The sequence below is a fragment of the Ciconia boyciana genome, unplaced genomic scaffold (assembly GCF_034638445.1).
Source record: "Ciconia boyciana unplaced genomic scaffold, ASM3463844v1 HiC_scaffold_38, whole genome shotgun sequence".
Taxonomy (NCBI): Eukaryota; Metazoa; Chordata; class Aves; order Ciconiiformes; family Ciconiidae; genus Ciconia; species Ciconia boyciana.
This window is the reverse complement of record NW_027328406.1, coordinates 194,388-220,088: the sequence shown is the minus strand read 5'-3', so window position 1 is coordinate 220,088 and position 25,701 is coordinate 194,388. Positions and strand designations below refer to the sequence as shown.

General features: G+C 70.8%; 2 protein-coding genes across 3 annotated transcripts; both read left to right on the top strand.

The window, feature by feature from the left end:
* Window positions 1-32: 32 nt before the first annotated feature.
* Window positions 33-17,381, top strand: RNF31 (ring finger protein 31). The gene is given in 23 exon segments (XM_072849212.1): window positions 33-130; window positions 532-997; window positions 1,693-1,851; window positions 3,517-3,669; window positions 4,136-4,189; window positions 4,419-4,470; window positions 5,228-5,297; window positions 8,864-9,050; window positions 9,161-9,400; window positions 10,010-10,099; window positions 10,146-10,271; window positions 11,594-11,776; window positions 12,417-12,632; window positions 13,444-13,617; window positions 13,687-13,785; window positions 14,516-14,605; window positions 15,078-15,192; window positions 15,308-15,426; window positions 15,779-15,894; window positions 16,406-16,461; window positions 16,575-16,646; window positions 16,649-16,670; window positions 17,109-17,381. Coding segments are annotated over 22 exon segments (3,066 nt in total). The 5' UTR covers window positions 33-130; window positions 532-544; the 3' UTR covers window positions 17,329-17,381.
* Window positions 17,376-22,444, top strand: IRF9 (interferon regulatory factor 9). Of its 2 annotated transcripts, none has more exons than XM_072849258.1 (8): window positions 17,376-17,464; window positions 17,916-18,106; window positions 18,359-18,542; window positions 19,150-19,335; window positions 19,420-19,494; window positions 20,232-20,627; window positions 22,098-22,213; window positions 22,293-22,444. In XM_072849258.1, exons 2-8 carry the CDS (start codon window positions 17,936-17,938, stop codon window positions 22,353-22,355), a joined length of 1,191 nt encoding a protein of 396 aa, XP_072705359.1. In that variant the 5' UTR covers window positions 17,376-17,464; window positions 17,916-17,935; the 3' UTR covers window positions 22,356-22,444. The 2 variants fall into 2 exon arrangements, with proteins under 2 accessions (XP_072705359.1, XP_072705360.1); XM_072849259.1 differs by having other exon boundaries at window positions 17,377-17,464; window positions 17,935-18,106.
* Window positions 22,445-25,701: the final 3,257 nt, after the last annotated feature.

Genomic DNA, 25,701 nt, shown 5'->3' with positions numbered 1-25,701 from the left:
GCCGCGTGACGTCGGTCGGGCGGGAAGCCGCTGTCCTCCCCTCTTCCGCCGCCGCCGCCATTTTGAAGGCGCCGTCGGTCGGGGCGGTCGCTGCCGCCGCCGCCGCCTCTCCCCGCCCCCAGCCCCTGAGGTAGGCCGGGGCTCCCCGGTGTGCTTCCCTCCCCGACCCCGGCTCCTCCTGGGACCCCCGCGATGGGGCCGCGGGTCCCCGAGTTCTCCCTGGTACCCCCGGACCCTCACGAACCCGCTCTGGGCGCTCTCTTCCTCACACGGGGACCCCCGGGGGCGTCAGGGACCCTTTCCTGACAGGACCCACCCCCCCCCCCGCCCCGCAGGGCCCCCCTGGCAGCAGGGGGACGGGACACCCCTACAGGGACCCCTCCCGACGGGTGGTGGCCCCCCCCGGGGGTTTTGGGGGACAGCGGGGCAAGGACCCCTTGGGGACCCCATTAGTACGGGCGCTGCCCCGCTGACAGCTCGTTACCCTCATTAACCACCCCCCCCAAACCCCTCTGTCTCCCCGTTTTGCAGCCCTCGGGCGCTGATGGCGGAAGAGGCTGAGCCCCGTACCCCCATGCCGGTGGAAGGGGGCTCCCAGGGGGCACCCCCCAATCCAGGGGGGTCACCCCGCATCGCGGACACCTCCGAGGGGGTACCCCAAGATCCTGAGGGGTCCCCCCACATCGTGGGGTCCTCCGAGGGGTCCCCCCACATCACGGAGGCCTCCAAGGGGTCACCCCCCAACCCTGAGGAGTCCCCCCACATCACGGGCGCCTCCGAGGGGGCACCCCCCAACCAAGGGGGCTCACCCCACGCCCCCGAGGGGTCCCCCCCACCCAGCCTGGGGGCACTGCGGGCGGCGCTGGAGGCGGCTCTGGCCCGGGACCCCGGGGAGGCGACGCCGGCCGAGCTGCGCCCGCTTTTGGGGGTCCCTTTGCCCCCCGCCAAGTGCCGGCACCTGGATGGGGCCCGGCTGCTGCGGGACAACCTGCGCCTGGTACGGGGAGGGGGACCCCAAAATAGGCAGGGGGAATGGGGTATGGGGGTGCTGGGGAGGAGGAGGGGGTGATTGGTTTGGGGGCAGTGGGTGGATTTGGGGGCAGTGAGGTGATTTAGGGAGGCAGTGGGTGGATTTGGGGGCAGTGGGTGGATTTAGGGGGCAGTGAGGTGATTTAGGAGGCAGTGAGGTGATTTGGGGGCAGTGGGTGGATTTAGGGGGCAGTGAGGTGATTTGGGGAGCAGTGGGTGGATTTAGGGGGCAGTGAGGTGATTTGGGGGGCAGTGGGTGGATTTAGGGGGCAGTGAGGTGATTTTGGGGGCAGTGGGTGGATTTAGGAAAGCAGTGAGGTGATTTGGGGGCAGTGGGTGGATTTAGGGGTCGGGGAAATGGGGTGGTTTTGGGGTACAGTGCAGTGATTTAGGGGACAGTGGGTGGATTTAGGGGTGTGGGGGCAACAGGGTGGTTTGGGGGGCAGTGGGGTATTGGGCGGAGTCGGGGGGCAGTGGGGTGACTTGGGGGCCATGGGGGATTTGGGGGTGGCAGCAGGGCGGTGTCGGTGATTGGGGGGGCGATTTTGGGGTAGAGCGGGGCGATTTTGGGGGTTAACGGGGCAATACTGGGGGGTCAGCGAGGCGAGGGGGCATTGGGGGGGCGGCTGGGATTTGGGGTGCCCCTGACGCCCGTTCCCCCAGGAGCCGGGGCGGCCGCCGCAGGGGCTGGGGGGGCTGCGGACGGCGCTGAGCATCCTGGAGAAGTATGGCCGCAACCTGCTGCAGCCCCGGCCCCCCCGGCACTGGCGCGCCGTCCGCTTCGGCAACCCCGTCTTCCGCAGCACCGTCGGCGCCATACAGGTACCCCGAAACCCCCGCCCCCGCGCCCCCAAAACCTCCCCCTACCGCTGGGACCCCCAGTATCCCTCTGTGGAGCCCCAGTGCTTTGCCAGCCCGTGCCGGTACCCCTGGCGCGCCCCGGATCACCCCCGTATCCCCCTATAGCAGCCCGATTTTTCTGTGCAGCGCCCGGATCTCTCCTGAGACACCCCAAAATGTCCTGGGTCACCCCAACGCTCCCCTAGGGCACCCCCGTGTCCCCTCTAGAGTACCCGAATGCCACCCCAGTCCCCCCCGGGCGCCCGGTACCTCCCCGCAGCACCCCGGTATCGGCTTTGTGGCACCTTAATTGTATTTGGGGCACCCCGATATCACGCTATAGCACCCCGATTCTGCTCGCTGCCCCCCGATATTTGCTGTGGTACCTTGATACCTCCTGTAACACCCCAATACCCAGCGCGATCACCCCGATTTTCGGTGGGACGCCCCGTTATTCCTCCTAGGTCACTTGGATGACCCCAGCAATGCCCCAGTAGCTCTCTTGATCACCCCAGTTCCCCCGGGGAGCCCCAGTATGCGCCTGGGGCACCCCAGTGTTCCCTATAGAACTGTAATAGCTTTCTATAGCGCCGTAGCTGTTCTTTATACTGTTGTAATATGTCATTATAAGGCACCAGTATGTTCCTATAGCGTCGTAGTTCTGTTTACGTCGGCGTAGTATATTCATACAACACCTAAATATCGTTAACGTCACTCCAACGCTGCGCTGTAGCAGCTTAGCGGTGTTTCACGTCCCCCAGTGGTTTGCTGTGACACCGAAATACTGCCGTGTCACTGCAACGCTTCTCTATAGAGTCGCTGCGCTGCGCTATAGGGACCGGGAAATTCGTATAGAACATGAATATTTTTGTTATAGCAAGCTAGTTGTGCGTGGGACGCCGCAATATTCATTTGTAAAAGTTCCGTGCTCCCGTGCCACCCCAGTACACCCTATAGCATTCCAGTTTCCTCTCCCCAGTATCACCCCAATAACTGCCGCAGGAGCCCAATATTTTCTATACCATCGCAAAACTTTTCTATAGCGTTGCAGTACCTGCCGCATCACCCCACTGCCCCCTTGTAACACCCCAGTCCCCCCCATACTACTGCAATACCTGTCTATAGAACCCCAATATCGTTCTATAGGATCCCAGTTCCCCCCAGGGCACCCCAATACTCCTGTATAGGATCTCAGTGCCCCCCTATATCAGTCTAATACTCTCTTATAGGACCCCAGTTTCCCCCGGGGCACCCCAGTCCCCCTTATAGGACCCCAGTACTCCCCGTATCACCCCAGTTTCCCTGGGGCACCCCAATACTCCCCTATAGGACCCCAGTACCCCCTACAGCACCCCAATACTCCCCTATAGGACCCCAGTTCCCCGGGGCACCCCAGTACCCCCTACAGCACCCCAATACTCCCCTATAGGACCCCAGTTCCCCCGGGGCATCCCAATATGCCCTATAGGACCTCAGTGCCTCCCTATATCAGCCTAATAGTCTCCTATAGGACCCCAGTTCCCCCCGGGGTACCCCAGACCCCCCCATAGGACCCCAATACTCCCCTAGAGCACCCCAATCCCCCCCATATCACCCCAGTCCCCCCGGGGCACCCCAGTGCCCCCCCGTGACGGTGCCCCCCCGCAGGGGGGCCGGGGGGTGCTGCGGCTGTTGGGGTACACGGAGGAGACGGAGGAGGGGCTGAGCTTCCCCCGGGGCGGGGCGCCCCACGGCCCCCGCGTGGCCGCCGTCACCGCCGACGTCCTGCTGCTGCGTGCCGAGCTGGACCTCCTGCTGGCCGTGAGCGCTGGGGGGTACTGGGGTAGACTGGGGGGGTCATGGGGAGGGCCTGGGGGTGCTTGGGAGGGACTGGGGGTGCTGGGAGGGACTGGGAGAAACTGGGAGGCCACTGGGATAAACTGGGGGGACTGGGGGTGCTGAGAGGGACTGCAGAGCTCACTGGGGTAAACTGGGGGCACTGGGAGGGTGATTGGGAGGGACTGAGGTGTGCTGGGAGGGACCGGGAGGTCACTGGCATAAACTGGGGGGCACTGGGAGGGTCATTGGGATGGACTGGGGGATACTGGGAGGGACTGCAGAGGTCACTGGGGTAAACTGGGGAGTACTGGGAGAAACGGGGAGTCACTGAGAGGGACTGGGTGCTTACTGGGACGTAATGGCTGGCAGCGGGAGGATCACTGAAATGTACTGGGGGGCACTGGGACATACTGGGGGGCACTGGGCAGGCTCTGACTCTTCCCCCCAGGACCAGCACCCGAACCCCCAGTTCTTCACCGACATCCTGGCGGGGGGGGCTGAGGTGAGCAGGCACTGGGAGGGACTGGGAGGAGCAGAGGGCTGTACTGGGAGAGACTGGGAGGGGCTGGGGGGAGTGTGGGGCTATACTGGGAGGGACTGGGAGGGGGTGGGGATGCACTGGGAGGGGTGGGCGGGGCACTGGCGGTGCCCGAGGATGTACTGGGGGGGGCTGTGGGGCCATACTGGTCCATACTGGTGTGAACTGGGCGGGGCTCCTGTCCCCACCCCAGGGGCCGCTGGTGCCCGACTCGCTGCCCATAACGGATGGGGAGAGCTCTGCAGGTACGGGGGCTATAGGGAATCTATAGGGGAGAGGGGGGCCTACGGGGTCTCGGGGGTCTATAGGGGCTGTATAGGGGATGGGGAGGGCTACGGGCTTTGGGGGGCTCTATAGGGGACAGGGGAGTTACAGGGTTTGGGGGGCTCTATAGGGGCAGGTATGCGACTGGGGGGTGGGAGGAGTGCTATAGGGGCTGTGGGGGTCTGGGTAGTCTCTGTGGGGTCTGGGGGAGCTTTACATGGGTGGAGAAGAGTATGTAGGAGTTACATAGGATCTATAAGGCTACGTATGTGGCTGTGGGGTGTCGGACGGATGCTATAGGAGCTCTGAGAGCTCTGGGGGGGCTCTATAGAGAAGCTGTGGAATGTTTGGGGTTAGGCAGGGCTCTGTATGGGCTGGGGGTGGCTCTATAGAAGCTACGGGGATTCTATAGGGGCGAGTGGTGGCTCTGTAGGGCCTGGGGTGGTTCTATAGGGTTTATGAGGCCTGTATGGAGGCTGTGGGGACTCTGGGGATGGCTCTATAGGGGCTGGACGGGGCTCTGTATGGGCGGGCAGTGGCTCTGTGGGGGCTGGCAGTAGATCTATAGGGGCTATAGGAGCTCTATGCGATGTGGGGGGCTGCGTAGGAGTTGAGACGGTTCTATAGGGGCTGTAGAGTTTCTGTGTAGTTGGGGGTGTCTATGGGGTCTCGTATGGGGCTGGGGGGGGTCTGTAGGAGCTCTATAGGGCTGCGTAGGTGCTGAGGGTCCCGCCCCAGGAGGGACCCCCCGGCCGGCCGCGCCCGACTGCGTCCCCCGGCGCCCGCCCAGCCCCCGAGGGGATCCCAGGTGACGCGTGGCCCCCCCGCACCGACGCCCCTATAGCACCCCTGCGCGTCCCCTATAGCGCCCGAAACGGAGAGCCCTGCCGCACCCCTGCCCGACACCCCTATAGCACCCCTGTGCCCCACAGGAGCCCCACAGCCCCCCCAACATCCCCTGCAGCCTGCGGGATCCCTATAGCCCCCCAGATCCCCTATAGACCCCCAAGATCCTCTCTGGGGGAGGCCCTCCCCATATTCTCTTGCCGGGATCTTTTATAGCCCCATGGAACCTGCCAAATCCCCTATAGCAGCCCCATGTCCTGCCGCAAAACCCCCCTATAGCCCCATGGGACCCCCATACCACCCCAAATTGCGTACGGCAGGCCCATATCTGCCCCCAAAACCGCTCTATAGCCCCACGGGACCCCATACCGCCCCAATTCCCTATAGCAGCCCCATATCCTGCCACAAACTCCTCCTATAGCGCCACGGGACCCCCATACCGCCCCCAATCCCCTACAGCAGCCCCATATCCTGCCACAAAATCCTCCTATAGCCCTATGGGACCCCCATACCACCCCAAATTGCGTACGGCAGGCCCATATCCGCCCCAAAACCGCTCTATAGCCCCATGGGACCCCCATACCGCCCCAATTCCCTATAGCAGCCCCATATCCTGCCACAAACTCCTCCTATAATGCCACCGGACCCCCATACCGCTCCCAATCCCCTACAGCAGCCCCATATCCTGCCTCAAAATCCTCCTATAGCGCCATGGGACCCCATACCACCCCAAATTGCGTACGGCAGGCCCATATCCGCCCCAAAACCGCTCTATAGCGCCATGGGACCCCATACCGCCCCCAATCCCCTATAGCAGCCCCATGTCCTGCCCCAAAACCCCCCTATAGCCCCATGGGACCCCCATACCACCCCAAATTGCGTACGGCAGGCCCATATCCGCCCCAAAACCGCTCTATAGCCCCATGGGACCCCATACCGCCCCAATCCCCTATAGCAGCCCCATATCCTGCCACAAACCCCTCCTATAGCGCCACGGGACCCCCATACCGCTCCCAATCCCCTACAGCAGCCCCATATCCTGCCTCAAAATCCTCCTATAGCGCCACGGGACCCCCATACCGCTCCCAATCCCCTACAGCAGCCCCATATCCTGCCTCAAAATCCTCCTATAGCGCCACGGGACCCCTATACCGCCCCAATCCCCTATAGCAGCCCCATATGCTGCCACAAAACCCTCCTATAGCGCCACGGGACCCCATACTGCCCCCAATCCCCTATAGCAGCCCCATATCCTGCCACAAACCCCTCCTATAGCCCCATGGGACCCCCATACCACCCCAAATTGCGTACGGCAGGCCCATATCCGCCCCCAAAACCGCTCTATAGCCCCATGGGACCCCCATACCGCCCCAATCCCCTACAGCAGCCCCATATCCTGCCACAAAATCCTCCTATAGCGCCACGGGACCCCATACCGCCCCAATCCCCTATAGCAGCCCCATATGCTGCCACAAAACCCTCCTATAGCGCCACGGGACCCCCATACTGCCCCCAATCCCCTATAGCAGCCCCATATCCTGCCACAAAATCCTCCTATAGCCCCATGGGACCCCATACCGCCCCAGTCCCCTACAGCAGCCCCATATCCTGCCACAAAACCCCCTATAGCGCCATGGGACCCCCATACCGCCCCAGTCCCCTATAGCAGCCCCATATCCTGCCACAAAACCCTCCTATAGCGCCATGGGACCCCCATACCGCCCCCAGTCCCCTATAGCAGCCCCATATCCTGCCACAAAACCCTCCTATAGCGCCACGGGACCCCCATACCACCCCCAGTCCCCTACAGCAGCCCCATGGGACCCCCATACCACCCCAAATTGCGTACGGCAGGCCCATATCCGCCCCAAAACCGCTCTATAGCGCCATGGGACCCCCATACCGCCCCCAATTCCCTATAGCAGCCCCATATCCTGCCACAAACTCCTCCTATAATGCCACGGGACCCCCATACCGCTCCCAATCCCCTACAGCAGCCCCATATCCTGCCTCAAAATCCTCCTATAGCGCCATGGGACCCCCATACCACCCCAAATTGCGTACGGCAGGCCCATATCCGCCCCCAAAACCGCTCTATAGCGCCATGGGACCCCATACCGCCCCCAATCCCCTATAGCAGCCCCATGTCCTGCCCCAAAACCCCCTATAGCCCCATGGGACCCCCATACCACCCCAAATTGCGTACGGCAGGCCCATATCCGCCCCAAAACCGCTCTATAGCCCCATGGGACCCCCATACCGCCCCAATCCCCTATAGCAGCCCCATATCCTGCCACAAACCCCTCCTATAGCGCCACGGGACCCCCATACCGCTCCCAATCCCCTACAGCAGCCCCATATCCTGCCTCAAAATCCTCCTATAGCGCCACGGGACCCCATACCGCTCCCAATCCCCTACAGCAGCCCCATATCCTGCCTCAAAATCCTCCTATAGCGCCACGGGACCCCTATACCGCCCCAATCCCCTATAGCAGCCCCATATGCTGCCACAAAACCCTCCTATAGCGCCACGGGACCCCCATACTGCCCCCAATCCCCTATAGCAGCCCCATATCCTGCCACAAACCCCTCCTATAGCCCCATGGGACCCCCATACCACCCCAAATTGCGTACGGCAGGCCCATATCCGCCCCAAAACCGCTCTATAGCCCCATGGGACCCCATACCGCCCCAATCCCCTACAGCAGCCCCATATCCTGCCACAAAATCCTCCTATAGCGCCACGGGACCCCATACCGCCCCCAATCCCCTATAGCAGCCCCATATGCTGCCACAAAACCCTCCTATAGCGCCACGGGACCCCATACTGCCCCCAATCCCTATAGCAGCCCCATATCCTGCCACAAAATCCTCCTATAGCCCCATGGGACCCCATACCGCCCCAGTCCCCTACAGCAGCCCCATATCCTGCCACAAAACCCCCTATAGCGCCATGGGACCCCCATACCGCCCCAGTCCCCTATAGCAGCCCCATATCCTGCCACAAAATCCTCCTATAGCCCCATGGGACCCCCATACCGCCCCCAGTCCCCTACAGCAGCCCCATATCCTGCCACAAAACCCTCCTATAGCGCCACGGGACCCCATACCACCCCCAGTCCCCTACAGCAGCCCCATGGGACCCCATACCACCCCAAATTGCGTACGGCAGGCCCATATCCGCCCCAAAACCGCTCTATAGCGCCATGGGACCCCCATACCGCCCCCAATTCCCTATAGCAGCCCCATATCCTGCCACAAACCCCTCCTATAGCGCCACGGGACTCCCATACCGCCCCAATCCCCTATAGCAGCCCCATATCCTGCCACAAAACCCTCCTATAGCGCCATGGGGACCCCATACCGCCCCCAGTCCCCTATAGCAGCCCCATATCCCCCGCAAATCCCCGATCGCCCCATGGGACCCCCCATATCCCCCCGCAAATCCCCTATAGCAGCCTCATAGGAGGATCTGGGGAGGTTACGGGGATCTATAGGGTCTCTCACGGCTCTCGTTCCCCCCGCCAGCTCATCGCTGGCCCCGTGGCCATACGGGACCTGCCAGCCCCCCGGCGCTATGGGGCAGCCCCCCGGCGGCAGCGAGGGCGGGGGCTGGGCCTGCGCCTCCTGCACCTTCCTCAACCCCGGCCCCAGCGTCCTCTGCGGCGTCTGCGAGCGTCCCCGCCTGGCCCGGCGGCCGCCCCCCGCCCCACAGGTCAGTCCGGGGGGGCACCCGGGGGTGCTCCGGGGGGTCCCGGGGCTCGGGGGGGCACCCGGGGCGCTCCTGGGGGACCCCGGCATCCAGCCCCTCCCCCCCCCCCCCAGGGCTGGCAGTGCCCCCACTGCACCTACTGGAACGAGGGCTCGGGGCGGGTGTGCGAGGTCTGTCACCGCACCGGGGGGACGCCGCCGCCCCCCGCCGCCCCCCGCCCCGCGACGCCGGTGACGCCGGGGGGACCCAAGCGGGCGGAGGAGCCCCCCGCCCTCAGCCCCTCCCAGGAGGCCGAGCGGCGGCGGCAGGAGCGGCTGCGGGAGGACGGCCGGCGCCTCGTCGCCCTCGTCAGGGTGAGCTCCCGCCTGTCCCGGGGTCCCCGAGGGGCGGGGGGGTCCCCGGGGGGAGGGGTGGCCCTTGGGGGGGGTTTCTGACAGGGTCCTTGGGGTTTGGGGGGGGGGGTCCCCAGGACCTTGGGGCGTCCCCAAGCTTTTGGGTGGCTCTCGGGGACCCCCGCGGTCGTCCCCAGGATTTTGGGGGTTGCCCCGTGGGTGTCCCCATGGGTTTGGGGTGGCTGTCGGTGTCCCCCAGGGTGTCACCAGGGGTTTTGGGGTGCCCCCCAGGGGTTTTGGGTGTCCCCGATGGTGTCCCCAGGGTTTCTGGGGTGTTTCCAAGGGTGCCTCCATGGGTTTCGGGGTGCCCCAGGGGTGTCCCCAGGGGTTTTGGGTGTCCCCATGGGTGCCCCCAGGGGTTCTGGGGGCCCTCAGGGGTTCGGGGTGTCCCCAGGGGTGCCCCCAGGGGTTTGGGTGTGCTCATGGGTTTTGGGGTGCCCCATGGGTGTCCCCGGGGTTCGGGTACCCCATGGGTGCCCCCAGGGGTTTTGGGGTGCCCCCAGGGGGTCGGGGTGCCCCGGGGCTGTGCCCGTGGCGGCCCGGGGACACCCGCCCCGTCTCGGTGGGCAGGCGGCGGAGGCGCAGGGGGTGCCGGCGGAGGCGGTGGTGGCGGGGCGGCGGCGCTGGGGCCCGGCGGCGGCGGCGGTGGCGCGGGTGCGGGCGGGGCTGGGGGCGGCGCTGGGGCGCTGGCGGGGCGGCGGGCGGCGGGGGCGGCCGAGCCGGGGGGCCGCTGGGGGCCCTGTCCCTGCGGGAGGCCGCCCGCGCCTGGGCCCGCGCCCACGCCCACCCCCAGCGCGCCCTGGAGGCCTGCCTGGGCGCCCGCCGGAGGCAGGTGGGTGGGGCCGGGGGGCGGGGCCGGGGGGGCAGGGCCGGGGGGCGGGGCCGGGGGTCCCCTGCTGTGCCCTGCAGGGAGCTGGGAGGGGCGGGGGTGTGGCTTGGTGGGGGGTGGGGCTTGGCAGGGGGCGGGGCTACGGGTTGGGGCGGTTTCCCCCGTGGGGCCCTGTAAGGGAGCTGGGAGGGGCCGGGGGTGGAGCTTAGAGCGGGGGCGGAGCTTAGAGCAGGGGCGGGGCTACGGGTTGGGGCGGTTTCCCCTGTGGGGCTCTGTAAGGGAGCTGGGGGAGCCGGGGTGTGGCTTCGCAGGGGGCGGAGCTTAGAGCAGGGGGCGGAGCTTAGAGCAGGGGCGGGGCTACGGGTTGGGGCGGTTTCCCCTGTGGGGCCCTGTAAGGAGCTGGGAGGGGCCGGGGGCGGAGCTTAGAGCGGGGGCGGAGCTTAGAGCGGGGGCAGGGCTACGGGTTGGGGCGGTTTCCCCCTGTGGGGCTCTCTAAGGGAGCTGGGGGAGCCGGGGGTGTGGCTTCGCGGGGGGCGGAGCTTAGAGCGGGGGTGGGGCTACGGGTTGGGGCGGGTCCGCCCTGTGGGGCCCTGTAAGGGGGCTGGGAGGGGCCGGGGCGGAGCTTAGAGCAGGGGCGGAGCTTAGAGCGGGGGCAGGGCTTAGAGCGGGGCAGGGCTACAGGTTGGGGCGGTTTCCCCCTGTGGGGCTCTGTAAGGGAGCTGGGAGGGGCCGGGGTGTGGCTTCGCGGGGGCGGAGCTTAGAGCGGGGGCGGAGCTTAGAGCGGGGTGGGGCTACGGGTTGGGGCGGTTCCACCCGTGGGGCCCTGTAAGGGAGCTGGGAGGGGCCGGGGTGGAGCTTAGAGCGGGGGCGGGGCTACAGGTTGGGGCGGTTCCACCCGTGGGGCCCTGTAAGGGAGCTGGGAGGGGCTGGGGGTGTGGCTTCGCGGGGGGCGGAGCTTAGAGCGGGGGCGGAGCTTAGAGCAGGGGCAGGGCTACAGGTTGGGGCGGTTTCCCCCTGTGGGGCTCTGTAAGGGAGCTGGGAGGGGCCGGGGGCGGAGCTTAGAGCAGGGGCGGGGCTACGGGTTGGGGCGCTTCCCCCTGTGGGGCTCTGTAAGGGAGCTGGGGGGAGCCGGGGTGTGGCTTGGAGGGGGGCGGGGCAGAGCTTGGGGGTGGGCGGGGCTAGGGGACGGGGGGTGGTCCCTGTGGTGCGCTGCAGGGGAGGTTGCTGATAGCCGGGGGGCGGGGCTTAGGGCGTGGGGCGGGGCTCGGCGCGCAGGGGGCGGGGCGTCCCCGGGCGCGTCCCCCGCGGTGACGCCGTGGCGGCAGCTGCGGGCGCGGGCGGCGCTGGGGTTCCCGGAGCGGGGCGCGGCGGGCGCCGCCCTCTACCAGAACGGGGGGGCCGTGTGGGGGGCGCTGGGCGACCTGCAGCGGCGGCGGCTGCAGCCCTTCCAGCGGCGGCTCTGGCAGCCCCAGCAGCCGCCCCTCGACTTCGACTGCCCCGACCAGCAGGTGGGCCCCGGGGCGGGGGGACGGGGGCTGGGGGGACTGGGAGGAGCTGGGAGGGAGTGGGAGGAGATGGGGAGGGGCTGGGGGGGACTGGGAGGAGCTGGGAGGGGCTGGGAGGGGAGTGGGGGGTACTGGGAGGGGATGGGGAGGGGCTGGGGGGGACTGGGAGGAGCTGGGAGGGAGTGGGAGGAGATGGGGAGGGGCTGGGGGACTGGGAGGGGAGTGGGGGACTGGGAGGGGAGTGGGGGGACTGGGAGGGACTGGGAGAGAGAAGGGGGACTGGGGGAGAGTGGGAGGAGATGGGGAGGGGCTGGGGGGGACTGGGGGGATTGGGAGGGGCTTTGGGGGTCCCTGGGAGGGGTGTGGCGTTACTGGGAGGTGCTGGGAAGGGGTTGGGGTTACTGGGAGCTGCTGGGCTGGGCTTTGGGGTTACTGGGAGGGGGCCTGGAGGTACTGGGAGTTACCGGGGTGGGCTCTGGGGGGACTGGGAGGAGGTGCGGGGGGTCACTGGGAGGTGCTGGGGGTTACTGGGAGGTGCTGGGGGTCACTGGGAGGTGCTGGGGGGTGACGGGGGGCGGCGAGGAGGGCTCGGGGGTGGCCGTGGGGAGCCCGGCCCCGGCTGAGCGGGCGGGCCGGCCCGCAGGCGGTGGCGCGGCGAGTGCTGGCCACGCTGGGGGTGGCCAGCTGGGGCCGGGCGCAGCTGGTGGCCACGCTGGGGCGGGAGCTGGGGCTGGGCCGCGGCCCGCGGGGCCTGGGCGAGCTGGTGGAGGCCGTGGGCCACTGCCCCGACCGCGCCGTCCTGCGCCGCCGCCTGCGCTGCGAGTGCGCCGTGTGCGGCTGGGGGCTGCCCCGGCAGCAGGTACGGGGGCGGGGGGACCCCTAAGAGGGGGGGGGGCCCTGGGAGGGAGGAGGGACCCCTGGGAGGGTGGGGGACCCCTGGGAGGGAGGGGGATCCCTAAAGGGGGGACCCCTAAAGGGGGGGACCCCTGGGAGGGTGGGGGACCCTGGGAGGGAGGGGATCCCTAAAAGGGGGGGACCCCTAAAGGGGGGACCCCTGGGAGGGAGGAGGGACCCCTGGGAGGGTGGGGGACCCCTAAAAGGGTGGGGGACCATAAGAGGGTGGGGGATCCCTGGGAGGGAGGGGGATCCCTAAGAGGGTGGGGGATCCCTAAAAGGGGGGGGACACCTGGGAGGGTGGGGGGACCATAAGAGGGTGGGGGACCCCTGGGAGGGTGGAGGGACCCCTGGGAGGGTGGGGGATCCCTAAGAGGGTGGGGGTCCCCTGGGAGGGAGGAGGGACCCCTAAAAGGGTGGGGGACCATAAGAGGGTGGGGAACCATAAGGGGGGACGACCCCGGGGAGGAGGGGACCCCGGGGACGGAGAGGACCCCTAAGAGGGCGGGGGGACCCCCAGGGAGGGAGGGGGGACGCCCGGGCAAGGACCCCAGTGCAAAGTTGGGGACCCCGGGAGGGGGTGGGGACCCCCAGAGAAGTGGGGACCCCCCCCCCCCGTGAGGGCAGGGGCTCCGTTGCGAGGGTGGGGACCCCCTGTGGGGACGCCGGGTGAGGGTGGGGGTCCCGGTTGGAGGCCGGGGTCCCCACGGGGGGGTCGGGGTCCCGGTTGGAGGCCGGGGTCCCCACCGGAGGCCGGGGTCCCCGCGGGGGCGCAGATGCAGTGGCTGACGTCGTGCGAGTGCCCGCTGTGCCCCGAGTGCTTCCGCCTGCACTTCACCATCGGGGTGAAGGAGCGGCGCGTGGGGGACCTGGTCTGCCCCGCCTGCGCCCGCCCCGACCTGGCCGACGAGGCCCAGCGCCTCTCCTACTTCTCCACCCTCGACATCCAGGTGGGGCCGGGGGGGGGCTCGGGGGGTTTGGGGGCTCTGACCCCGCTCCCCACGCCCGTGCCCCCCCAGCTGCGGCAGTGCCTGGACCCCGACACCTACCAGCTCTTCACCCAGAAGCTGACGGAGCTGGAGCTGATGCGGGACCCCAAGTTCATCTGGTGCATCCAGGTGGGGGAGCTGTGGGGCTGGGAGCTGTGGGGCTGGGGGGGCTGTGGGGCAGGGTGGCTTGGAGATGGATGTTGGGGGAGCTGTGGGGCTGGGGGGGGCTGGGGGGGGGAGCTGTGGGGCTGGGGGGGCTGTGGGGCTGGAGGGGCTGGGGGGGAGCTGTGGGGCAAGGTGGCTTGGGGATGGATGTTGGGAGGGAGGTGTGGGGCTGGGGGGGAGCTGTGGGGCTGGCTGTGGGGCTGGGGGGAGCTGTGGGGCTGGGGGGCTGGGGAGCTGTGGGGCTGGGTGGCTTGGAGATGGATGTTGGGGGGAGCTGTGGGGCTGGGGGGGGTGGGGGATCTGGGAGATGGATGTTGGGGGATCTGGGGGCGGGTTGGGGGTATTTGGGGGGCTGGGAGATGTGTTTGGGGGGAACTATGGGGCTGGGGGGTGGAGATGTATATTGGGGGCATCTGTGGGGCTGGGGAGCTTGGAGGTATCTATGGGGCAGGGGAGTAATTGTGGGGCTGGGTGTTCTCTTTGAGGGGGATCTATGGGGCCGGGGGGTCTCTATAGGTCAGGGGGAGCTCTAGGGGCTTTCTGTGGGGCTGGGGGGGTTTAGGGGGCTTGGAGATCTGTATAGGGCTGGGGGGAGCTGTGGGGCTGGGGGGCCTCTGACGCTGTGTGTCTCGTTTGGGGGGGATCTGTGGGGCTGGGGCGCCGTGGGGTGACCCCCGCCCGCCCGTCCCCCCAGTGCTCGTTCGGGTTCATCTTCGAGGCGGAGCAGGGCCCGGCCCAGTGCCCCCAGTGCCACCAGTGCTTCTGCCCCCGCTGCCAGCGCCCGGTGCGGGGCCCATGGGGGGTGTGGGGCAGCTGTGGGGCCCTGTCGGGGTGTGGGTCCCCGTGGGGTGCTGGGGCGGTCCCTGTAGGGGAGTTAGAGGTCCCTGGGGGCAGTGTGGGGTGATGGGGGGTCCGCGTGGGGCAGATGGGGGTCCACGTGGGGCAGATGGGGGTCCGCGTGGGGCAGATGGGTCTCTATGGGGTGGGGGGGTCCTGTGGGGCAGATGGGTCCCTGTGGGGTGACAGGGGTTGCTCGGGGGCAGAGGGCGGGTCCCCGTGGGGTGGGGGGAGCCCTATGAGTCAGGATGGGGGGTGTCTGTGGGGTGATGGGGGTCGCTATGCGGCAGATGGGCCCCCATGGGGTGATGGGGGTCGCTGTGGGGCAGCCGTGGGTCCCGGGGCTCGCGTGGGGCGGGGCGCGGGGTCGCTCTGGGGTGCCGGGGCTCCCCGTGGGGTGACGCCGGCCCCGCCCGCAGTGGGACCCCCAGCACGCGACCCTCTCCTGCGCCGAGTTCGGGGCCTGGCTGAGCGCCCGCGACCCCCAAGCACCGCCCGTGGGGCTGGCGGCCTTCCTGCAGGAGCACGGCATCGGTGGGTGCCCCGCGGCAGCGGGGCCGGGGGCGTCCCTGCCCCACGGCGCGGCGGTGGTGGGGGAGTCGCCGTGGGTACGGCCCTGCCCCACGGCTGCCCCACGGCTGCCCCACAGCGTGCCCGCAGTGCGGGGTGTGGTACGCGCTGGCCCGGGGGGGCTGCATGCACTTCCAGTGCTCCCAGTGCCGCCACCACTTCTGCAGCGGCTGCTACGGCCCCTTCCACGCCAAGGACGTGAGTGGGGCGGGGGGGGCCCTGTGGGCGGGGGGCCCTGTGGGGCAGGGGGCTCTGTGGGGTGTTCTGTTCGGGGGGGGCCCTGGGGGGTCGCTCTGGGGCACCCCGTGGGGGCCAGGGGAGCCCTGGGGGCGGCGGGGGTCCCTGTGGGGCGGGGGTCTCCCTGGGCAGGGCTCTGTGGGGCAGGGGGAGGTCTCCAGGGGTTCCCTGCAGGGTAGGGAGGGTCTCTGGTGGGGCCCTTGCGGGGCAGGAGGATCTGTGGGGGGTCCCTGTGGGGCAGGCGGGTCCCTGTGGGGCAGGGGCTCCCTGGGGGTCCCTATGGGGCGGGCGCCCACGGCTGGCGCTGCCCCAGCGCTGCCCCGAGCGGGGCTGTCCCCTGCGGGGGTCCCTGCACGGCCACCACCCCCGCGACTGCCTCTTCTACCTGCGCGACTGGGAGCCCCCCCGCCTCCAGCGCCTGCTCCGGGTGCGTGGGGCGGCCGTGGGGCGGGCGTGTGGGGCGGGGGGCTGTGCTGCTGGGGAGGGCTCGGGGGGCAGTCTTGGGGGCAGCAGGGGCGCTGGGGCGGTTGGGGTTGCTGCGGGGCAGCCGGGGGTCTCTGTGGGGTGCTTTGCTACGGTGGGGTACTTGGGGTCCCTGTGGGGCAGCTGTGGGTCTCTGTGGGGCACTTGAGGGTTGCTGCTGGGACGGGCTGGGGGGCAGTTGGTCGCTATGGGTCACCTGGGGTCTGTGTGGGGCAGTTGCTGGTCCCTGTGGGGCGCTCTGCTACTGTGGGGCACTTGAGGGGTCCCTGTGGGGCAGCTGGGGGTCTCTATGGGGTACTTGGGGGTTGCTGTGGGTCTCTATGGGGCATTTTGCTACAGTGGGGCACTTGGGGGTCGCTGTGCAGCAGGTGTGTGTGTCTCTATGGGACACTTGGGGGTCGCCGTGGGGCAGTCGGGGGTCGCCGTGGCTCTCTCTGACCCCCATCCTGCCCCCCAGGAAGGGGGTGCCCTTCGACACGGAGCCGCCGGCCGGAGCCCGACCCGTGCCCGGAGGTGGGCACCCCCGCCACCCCCATCCCTCCCCCCCCTTCCCCGTGCCCCCCAAGTGTGGGGCAGCCCCACGCCTGCCCGTGGGGCAGGGGCGGGCGCTGAGGCTGTGGGCGCAGGCGGCTGCGGGGTGCTGGAGCAGAAGGAGACGCCGGCGGGGCTGCGGGACGAGCCCTGCGGCAGGGAGACCCCCCGGGGCACGCCGGGCTCTGCCGGTGAGCGGGGGCGCTTGGGGCTGGGGGGCCCTGTGGGGCACCCGGGGGGCACTTGGGGTCCCTGTGGGGCACTTGGGGAAGTATTTGGGGAGCCTGGGGGTCCCTGTGGGGCACTTGGGGCTCCTTGGGGAAGTATTTGGGGACCCTGGGGGTCCCTATGGGGCACTTAGGGCTCTCTGGGGGGCCCCTGGGGGGCACTTAGGGGTCCCTGTGGGGCAGCTGGGGGTCTCCGTGGGTCTCTTTGGGGCCCCTGTGGGGCACTTGGTCCTTAGAGGAGCACTTGGGGACCTTAGGGGCCCCCGTGGGGCACTTGGGGGTCCTTAGGGGAGCACTGGGGGGCCCTGGGGACGCTTGGGGGCCCCCGCGGGGCATCTGGGGCTCTCCGGGGGGGTCCCGAGGGGGTGTGGCGGCGGGCCGGGCTGACCTCCGGGCCGCCAGGGGGCACTACACCGAGTACCTGGTGCGGCTGATCAACGAGCACCGCCTGGACCCGGCGCTGCTGTACACGCCGGCCGAGCTGCACGCCGCCGCCGAGCGCCACCTGCCGGGCGGGAGGCCGCCCCGCGCCGCCCAGGAGAGCGAGGAGGAGTACGGAGTGCGCCTGCGCCGCCTGCTGGCGCGGGAGGCGCCGCTGGGGACGCGCCCCCCGCGCCGCTGACCACGCCCCCCGCGGGAGGGGGGCGGAGCAATAAAGGCGGTGACGGCCCCTCCCTCCCGTGTCTGCGTGCCGGGGGCGGGGCGAGGGGCGGGGCTGGGTCACGTGATTTCGCGGAAGCAGCAGCGGGGGAGCGGAGGTGAGCGGCAGCGGCAGCAGCAGCGGGTCCCCACGGCCCCGGCCCCGCGTTCCCGGTGTCCCCACGGCCCCCGTGTCCCCACGGCCCCATGTTCCCGGTGTCCCCGCGTTCCCGGTGTCCCCACGGCCCCGGCCCCGTTTCCCCACGGCCCCGGTGTCCCCCCATCCCCCGTCCCCGCAGGCCCTGTCCCCGGGGATCTGGTGTCCCCATGGCCCCTGCCGCTGCGTACCCCCAGACGGGGCGTCCCCGTCCCCGCGGCCCTGCTGTCCCTGTCCCCACGGACTCGGTGTCCCTGTGCGCTGGGTCTGATGTCCCCATGTCGCCTTTTCCCCCCCCCGGCGGGGGTGGCCCTGTCCCCACGGATCTGGTGTCCCCACAGCCCCAGTGTCCCCGGCCCCCACGGCCCCGGTGGCCCCGTCCCCGCGGCCCCACGTCCCCGGTGTCCCCACAGCCCCTGTCCCCGCCCCCAGGATGGCGGGGGGCGGCGGGCGCCGGCTGCGGCCCTGGCTGGTGGCGCAGGTGGAGAGCGGGCGCTTCGCGGGGCTGGTGTGGGACGACGCCGGGCGCTCGGCGCTGCGCATCCCCTGGCAGCACGCGGGGAAGGGCGGGGCCAGGGGCGGCGCCGGCACCGCCCTCTGCCAGGTGAGGGGCGACAGGGGCGGAGCCTGCGTAGGTGGGGCCGGGGGGGGGGGAGGGGTGGGGCCAGGGGCGAGGCCGGCAGCACCCTCCGCGAGGGGCTGGGGCGGAGCCTGGGCGGGCGGGGCCGGGGGGGCGGGGCTAGCGCCGCCCTTTGCCAGGCGAGGGGCGGGACCGGGAGCGACGGGGCGGGGCCCGGGCGGGCGGGCGGGTCCCCGCCACTGCCACGGTCACGCCTCCCCCGCGTGGGCGTGGCAGGCGTGGGCGGAGTTCAAGGGGCGGCTCCGCCCCGGGGCGCGGCCCGACCCCGCCGGCTGGAAGACGCGGCTGCGCTGCGCCCTCAACAAGAGCCCCGAGTTCCAGGAGCTGCCGGCCCGCTCCCGCCTGGAGGGGCCCCGGCCCTACAAGGTGTACCGGCTGCTGCCGCCGCCCCCGCCGCGAGGTGGGGCGGGGACGGGGCGGGGCGGGGCGGGGGGGGAACCAGGTGTCGGGGGAACGAGGAGCGGGGGGGGCAGCGGGCGTGGGGGACCCAAAGCCAAGGGGACCCCTGTGTGGGGGCAGCGGGTGTGGGGGGCAGCAGGTGTGGGGGACCCAAAGCCGGGGGACCCAAAGCCGAGGGGACCCCTGTGTGGGGGCACTGGGCGTGGGGAACCAAAGCCGGGGGACCCCTCTGTGGGGGGCACTGGGCGTGGGGACCCAAAGCCAGGGGACCCCTGTGTGGAGGGCAGCCGGTGGGGGGACCCAAAGCCGGGGGGACCCAAAGCCAGGGGACCCCTGTGTGGGGGCAGCGGGTGTGGGGGAACCAAAGCTGGGGGGACCCAAAGCCGGGGGACCCCTCTGTGGGGGGCAATGGGCGTGGGGGACCCAAAGCCAGGGGACCCCTGTGGGGGGGGCAGCGGGTGTGGGGGAACCAAAGCCGGGGGGACCCAGAGCCAGGGGGCAGCGGGCGTGGGGGACCCAAAGCCGGGGGACCCAGAGCCGGGGGGCAGCGGGGGGGACGGCGGGCGGACGCCCCCCCCGAGCGGGGGACCCACGCGTGGCCGCCGCAGGCGCGCAGCCCCCCAGGCGCGGGGGCTCGCGGCCCCCCAGGGAGGCGGCACTCGGCCCCGCGGCGGGGGACGGCGGCGAGCCCGGCCCGCAGGCGTCGCCCCCCGGCCAAGAGGAGGAGGAGGAGGAGGAGGAGGCGGAGCGGGAGGCGGAGCCGCCCGAGGAGCCCCGCCCCGAGGATGGGCCCGGTGAGAGCTGGGGGGCGGGGGGGCCGGCGGCGGAGGGAGGAGCCGGGGGTGTGGCCACCGCGCCTGACTCCGCCCCCCCTCCAGCCGAGGCCCCGCCCCCGGCCGCCCTGAAACTGGACATCATGGTGGACAGCCCTGAGCCCCTCCCCCCGGCACAGGGTAAGCCCCGCCCCACACAGGCCACACCCTGCGTGCAAGTCCCACCCCCAGCCCTTGCGACCCCACCCCCGGCCAGGCACTAGCCCCGCCCCACCCCGGCCCCGCCCTCTCCTGCGACCCCAGCCCGGCCCCCACCACATCCCTGGCTCCGCCCCTACAGTGTCCCCACCCCTCCCTGACCCCGCCCCCCTTTAGCCCTGCCCCCCTTCCCCCTGGCCTGTTCCCGGGAGGGGCGGGGGGTGTGGGCGGTTCCCCCACGGCAGGTGTGTCCCCCTGACTCCACCCTCACCCCCTTTAGCCCCGCCCCTCTCTGACTCCGCCCCTCCCTGTAGCTCTGGCTCCGCCCCTCCCTGACCCCACCCTCCCTTTAGCCCCGCCCCCTTCACCCTGGCCCGTTCCCGGGGGTGTGGGCGGTGCCCCTGCGGCGGGCGTGTCCCCCTGACTCCACCCTCACCCCCTTTAGCCCCGCCCCTCTCTGACTCCACCCCTCCCTGACCCCACCCTTCCCTTTAGCCCCGCCCCCCTTCACCCTGGCCCGTTCCCGGGGGGGGGGTGGGGTGTGGGCGGTGCCCCTGCGGCGGGCGTGTCCCCGACTCCACCCTCACTCCCTTTAGCCCCGCCCCCCCTTCCCCCCGGCCCGTTCCCGGGGGGGCGGGGGGTGTGGGCGGTTCCCCCGCGGCGGGCGCGTCCCGGCCCCGCCCGACCGCTCCCTCCGCCCCCCGCTCCCCCCCGCGCAGGGGGCGCCTGCCTGGGCCTGCGGCTCTGGCTGGGGGGGGCGCTGGCCTGGCAGGGCTGGCTGCCCCCCGGCGACTACCTGCTGGGCCCCCCCGCGCCGCCGGGCGCCGCCCCGCCCCGCCCCGGGCTGCTGCCCCGCCTGCTGCTGCTGCCCGCGCCCGAGGCGCTGCCGGGCGCCGCCCCCGCCCTGGGGCGGCTGCTGGCCGGCCTGCGCCCGGGGCTGCTGCTGTCCAGCGCCCGCCGCGGGCTCTTCCTGCGGCGCCGGCCCGGGGCGGGGCCGGGGGCGGGGGCCGGGGAGCTGCACTGCCGCGCCCCCCACGCCGGGGCCCCCGCCCCCGGCGCCGCCCTGTCCGCCGGGGAGCTGGTGCAGGCCTTCGACGCCCAGCGCTTCCGGGAGGGTGAGTGCCCGGGCCCCGCCCCGCCCCGCCCCGCCGGTGCCCCCTGCTGGCCCCGCCGGTGCCCCGCAGCAGTGCTGACCCGCCCCACGAGGGCCCCATCGGAGCCCCATAGATACCCCATAACGGCCCCATAGCTGTCCTGCACCCGCCCCACAAGTGACCCGTAGTCGCCCCATAGCTGCCCCATAACGGCCCCGTAGCAGTGCTGCACCCGCCCCACGAGGGCCCCATCGGAGCCCCATAGATACCCCATAACGGCCCCATAGCTGTCCTGCACCCGCCCCACAAGTGACCCATAGACGCCCCATAGCTGCCCCATAACGGCCCCGCAGCAGTGCTGCACCCGCCCACGAGGGCCCCATAGCTGCCCCATAATGGCCCCATAGCTGTCCTGCACCCGCCCCACGAGGGCCCCATAGCTGCCCCATAACGGCCCCGTAGCAGTTCTGGACCCACCCCACAAGTGCCCCATCAAAGCCCCATAGATACCCCATAACAGCCCCATAGCTGTCCTGCACCCGCCCACAAGTGACTCGTAGACGCCCCATAACGGCCCCGCAGCAGTGCTGCACCCACCCCACGAGGGCCCCATAGCTGCCCCATAACGGCCCCGCAGCAGTGCTGGACCCACCCCACAAGTGCCCCATCAAAGCCCCATAGATACCCCATAACAGCCCCATAGCTGTCCTGCACCTGCCCCACAAGTGACCCATAGACGCCCCATAGCTGCCCCATAACGGCCCCGTAGCAGTGCTGCACCCGCCCACGAGGGCCCCATAGCTGCCCCATAATGGCCCCATAGCTGTCCTGCACCCGCCCCACGAGGGCCCCATAGCTGCCCCATAACGGCCCCGTAGCAGTTCTGGACCCACCCCACAAGTGCCCCATCAAAGCCCCATAGATACCCCATAACAGCCCCATAGCTGTCCTGCACCCGCCCACAAGTGACCCGTAGACGCCCCATAGCTGCCCCATAACGGCCCCGTAGCAGTTCTGGACCCACCCCACAAGTGCCCCATCAAAGCCCCATAGATACCCCATAACAGCCCCATAGCTGTCCTGCACCTGCCCCACAAGTGACCCATAGACGCCCCATAGCTGCCCCATAACGGCCCCATAACAGCCCCGTAGCTGTCCTGCACCCACCCCATGAGGGCCCCATCGGTGCCCCATAACAGCCCCATAGCAGTGCTGGACCCACCCCATGAGTGCCCCATAGCTGACCCACAACGACCCCATAATGGCCCCATAGCAGTCCTGGGCCCGCCCCACAAGTGCCCCACAGCCACTCCGGACATGCCCCACCGGTGCCCCTCACTGCCCCACAGCCGCCCGGGCCCCCCATAAGTGCCCCATAACGGCCCCATAGCAGCCCTGGTCCCGCCCCACCAGCGCCCCACCCCCGCCCCCCTGCAGCCCCCTACCCCCCCCCCAGGCTCTGCCCCACTGACGCCCCCTTCCCCTCCCCAGAGCTGGGGCGGCACCGCGCCGGGCTGGGCCCCCGCCCCGAGCACCGGGTGACGCTGGCCGTGGGGCAGGAGCTGGGCCCCCACGACGGCCCCCACAACCGCACCCTCGTCCTGCAGGTGGGGGGCGGCCGTGGGGACGGGCGGGGGGGGGGTGCAGGCGTGGGGCAGCCCCTCACCGCCCCCTCTCGCCACCCAGCTCGAGCAAGCCTTCGCCCAGCAGCTCCTCGACAGCGTCCCGGCTGCCGCGGGGCAACCCTGAGCCCCAGCGGCCCCGCGGCGGGAGATCCGCCTCACCCGTGTCCGCGGGGCCGCGCGCCCCGTGACAATAAAGCCGTGTCGGAGCCGCTGCGGGCGTGTGGGGAGCCGCCATCTTCTCCCCCTTCGCCGCCATCTTCTCCCCCTCACCGCCGCCATCTCCCCCTCACCGCCATCATCTCCCCCTCACCGCCATCATCTCCCCCTCACCGCCGCCATCTCCCCCTCACCGCCATCTTCCCCTTGCTGCCATCTCCCCCTCACTGCCATCTTCCCCTCGCCGCCGTCTTCATCCCCTTCACCGCCATCTTCTCCCCCTCGCCGCCATCTTCTCCCCCTCGCCGCCATCTTCCCCTCGCCGCCGTCTTCTCCCCCCTCGCCGCCGCCGCCGCTCCCTCACACTGAGGAGAAAAGGCGGCAAAGCGGCGGCGCCCGCTGATTGGCCGGCGGCGCAAAGCGGGAAAGCTTCCCATTGGCTCAGCCCCGCGCGACTGTCTCCGGGACGGGGAGAGGAAGGCGCTGATTGGCCGCCGCTTTCCCGCCGCCGTCGCCCGTAGTTCTCCGACGGGCAGCGAGGCGCCGGTTGGCCGGCGGCGCTGAGGCGAGCGGCTCGCCTATTGGCCGGGGTGGGAAGGGGGGCGGGGTGGCGGGACGGGGCGACGGTATAAAAGGCGGGGCGCGAAGGGCGCGCGCTCAGTCCGGCGGCGGCGGCGGCGGGCGAGGCCGGGCGGCTCCGCGCGGCTCCGCGCTCCCCTCAGCGCCAGGGACCCGGCGGCGGGAAGCGGCGGTTTAAACTAATTAACGGCGCGGGGGGCGGGCGTCGGACTCGGGGTTTCGCCGGCTACAGCCGGCGGCGCTCGGGGGGGGGGGGGTGTGTGCGTGCGCCCCCCCCCGCCCCGCTCCCCTCCCTGCCCGCTTACCCGCGGGGGCGTGCGCTCCCCCGCCATGTTCTACTACCCGGCGGTGCTGCGGCGGCACACGGGCTGCTTCGGCACCATCTGGTACGGGAGGGCGGCGGCGGGGCGGGGCGGGGGCGGGTTTGGGGTGAATTCGGGTCATTTCGGGGGTGCGTGCGCGTCCCCTCCCGCAGGCTGGCGGCCACCTGCCACTCGCGGCTGCTGCGCAGGGAGTACCTGGGCGTGGACGTGCCGCGCGCCTGGTAGGGGTCGCGGGGGGTCACGGGGTCGTGGGGCGGGGTCACGGGCGCTGCTGTGACCCGCCCCCCCCCGTGTGTGTGTCTGCCCCTCCCAGCGCGGCGGTGGAGGCGTTCGTGATTGGCCGAGGCGGCTGGGAGGACCCGCCCCCCCCGGCGGGAGCCCCGCCCCCCCGCTGCTCCCTCTACCTGGCGGCGCTGCTGCAGCTGGGGCTGGCGCGGGTGTACGGGCGGCAGTGCGGCTGGCTGCTGGGTAGGGGGCACGGGGGGGGGGGATGGGGGACATGGGGGAGGGGACATGGGGGGACAGGGGATGGGGGGCAGGGGGCACGGGGGATGGGGGGACAGGGGGATGGGGGGACATGGGGGGACATGGGGATGGGGGGGACATGGGGGCACGGGGGAGGGGACGTGGGGATGGGGGGGACAGGAGGGACATGGGGATGAGGGGACGGGGGAGGAGACATGGGGGGACAGGGGGATGGGGGGCAGAGGGGCACGGGGGATGGGGGACAGGGGGACGGGGGAGGGACATGGGGATGGGGGGACGGGGGACAGGGGGATGGGGGATGAGGGGACATGGGGGGACAGGGGGGACAGGGACATGCGGGGGATGGGGGAAATGGGGGGACATGGGGGATGGGGGGATGGGGGGAACAGGGGGACATGGGGATGAGGGGACGGGGGAGGAGACATGGGGGATGGGGAGGGACAGGGGACGGGGGATGAGGGACATGGGGGACAGGGGATGGGGGACGGGGGGCAGGGGGACATGGGGGGACAGGGGGATGGGGGGCACGGGGGCACGGGGGATGGGGGGACAGGGACATGGGGGACCCGAGGACGGGGGGGACACGGGGACATGGGGATGGGGGGATGGGGGGGACATGGGGGCACGGGGGACAGGGGGGACATGGGGGGATGAGGGGATGGGGGACATGGGCATGGGGGGACAGGAGGGGATGGGGGAGGGGACATGGGGGGACATGGGGACATGGGGATGAGGGGGACGGGGGATGGGGGGACATGGGGGGACAGGGGGACAGGGGATGGGGAGGGACATGGGGATGAGGGGATGGGGGGCACAGGGGGCACGGGGGATGGGGGACAGGAGGGGACATGGGGGAGGGGACATGGGGGCACGGGGGACGGGGGCAGCGCTGACCGGGGGTCCGGGCTCCCCCAGAGGAGGTGGCGCAGACCCTGGGGCGGCTGCACCGGGCGCTGCCCCTGCCCCGCATCGACCTCAGCCCCCGGCGGTGAGCGCCCCCGGCGCCCCCACACCTGCCCCACGGCGCCCCATAGCTCCCCAGCTGCCCCATAGCCCCCCGAGACTGCCCCATAGACCCCCAAACTGCCCCACGGCACCCCACAGCCCCCCAAAGCTGCCCCGTTGTGCCCCACAGCACCCCATAGCCCCCCAAACTGCCCCACAGCACCCCATAGCCCCCCAAACTGCCCCATAGACCCCCAAAACTGCCCCTTGGCACCCCAAGCTGCCCCACAGCACCCCATAGCTCCCCAGCTGCCCCATAGCCCCCTGAAACTGCCCCATAGCCCCCAAACTGCCCCATAGACCCCCAAAACTGCCCCTTGGCACCCCAAGCTGCCCCACAGCACCCCATAGCTTCCCCAGCTGCCCTATAGGCCCCCAAAACTGCCCCATAGCCCCCCAAACTGCCCCATAGACCCCCAAAACTGCCCCTTGGCACCCCAAGCTGCCCCACAGCACCCCATAGCTTCCCCAGCTGCCCTATAGCCCCCCAAAACTGCCCCATAGACCCCCCAAACTGCCCCACGGCACCCCATAGCCCCCCAAGGTGCCCCATAGGCCCCCAAACTGCCCTACAGCACCCCACAGCCCCCCAAAGCTGCCCTGCTGTGCCCCACAGCACCCCATAGCCCCCCTGCTGCCCCATAGCCCCCCGGAACCGCCCCACAGCACTCCCTAGCCCCCCAAGCTGCCCCATGGCCGCCCCACAGTGACCCACAGCCCCCCTGCCGCCCCCTGCCCCCCAGGCCGCAGCTGCTGGCGGACGCCCAGGCGCTGATGCTGGCGCTGGAGCTGGCGCCCGACCCCTTCTTCGGGGTGATGGGCCCGGGGCTGCCCAGCCCCAGGGAGCTGCCCCAGGTACCGCCCCCCGGCCTGCCCCACGGCCTGCCCCACGGCCGGCCCCCCGGCACCCCCAAGGCTCCC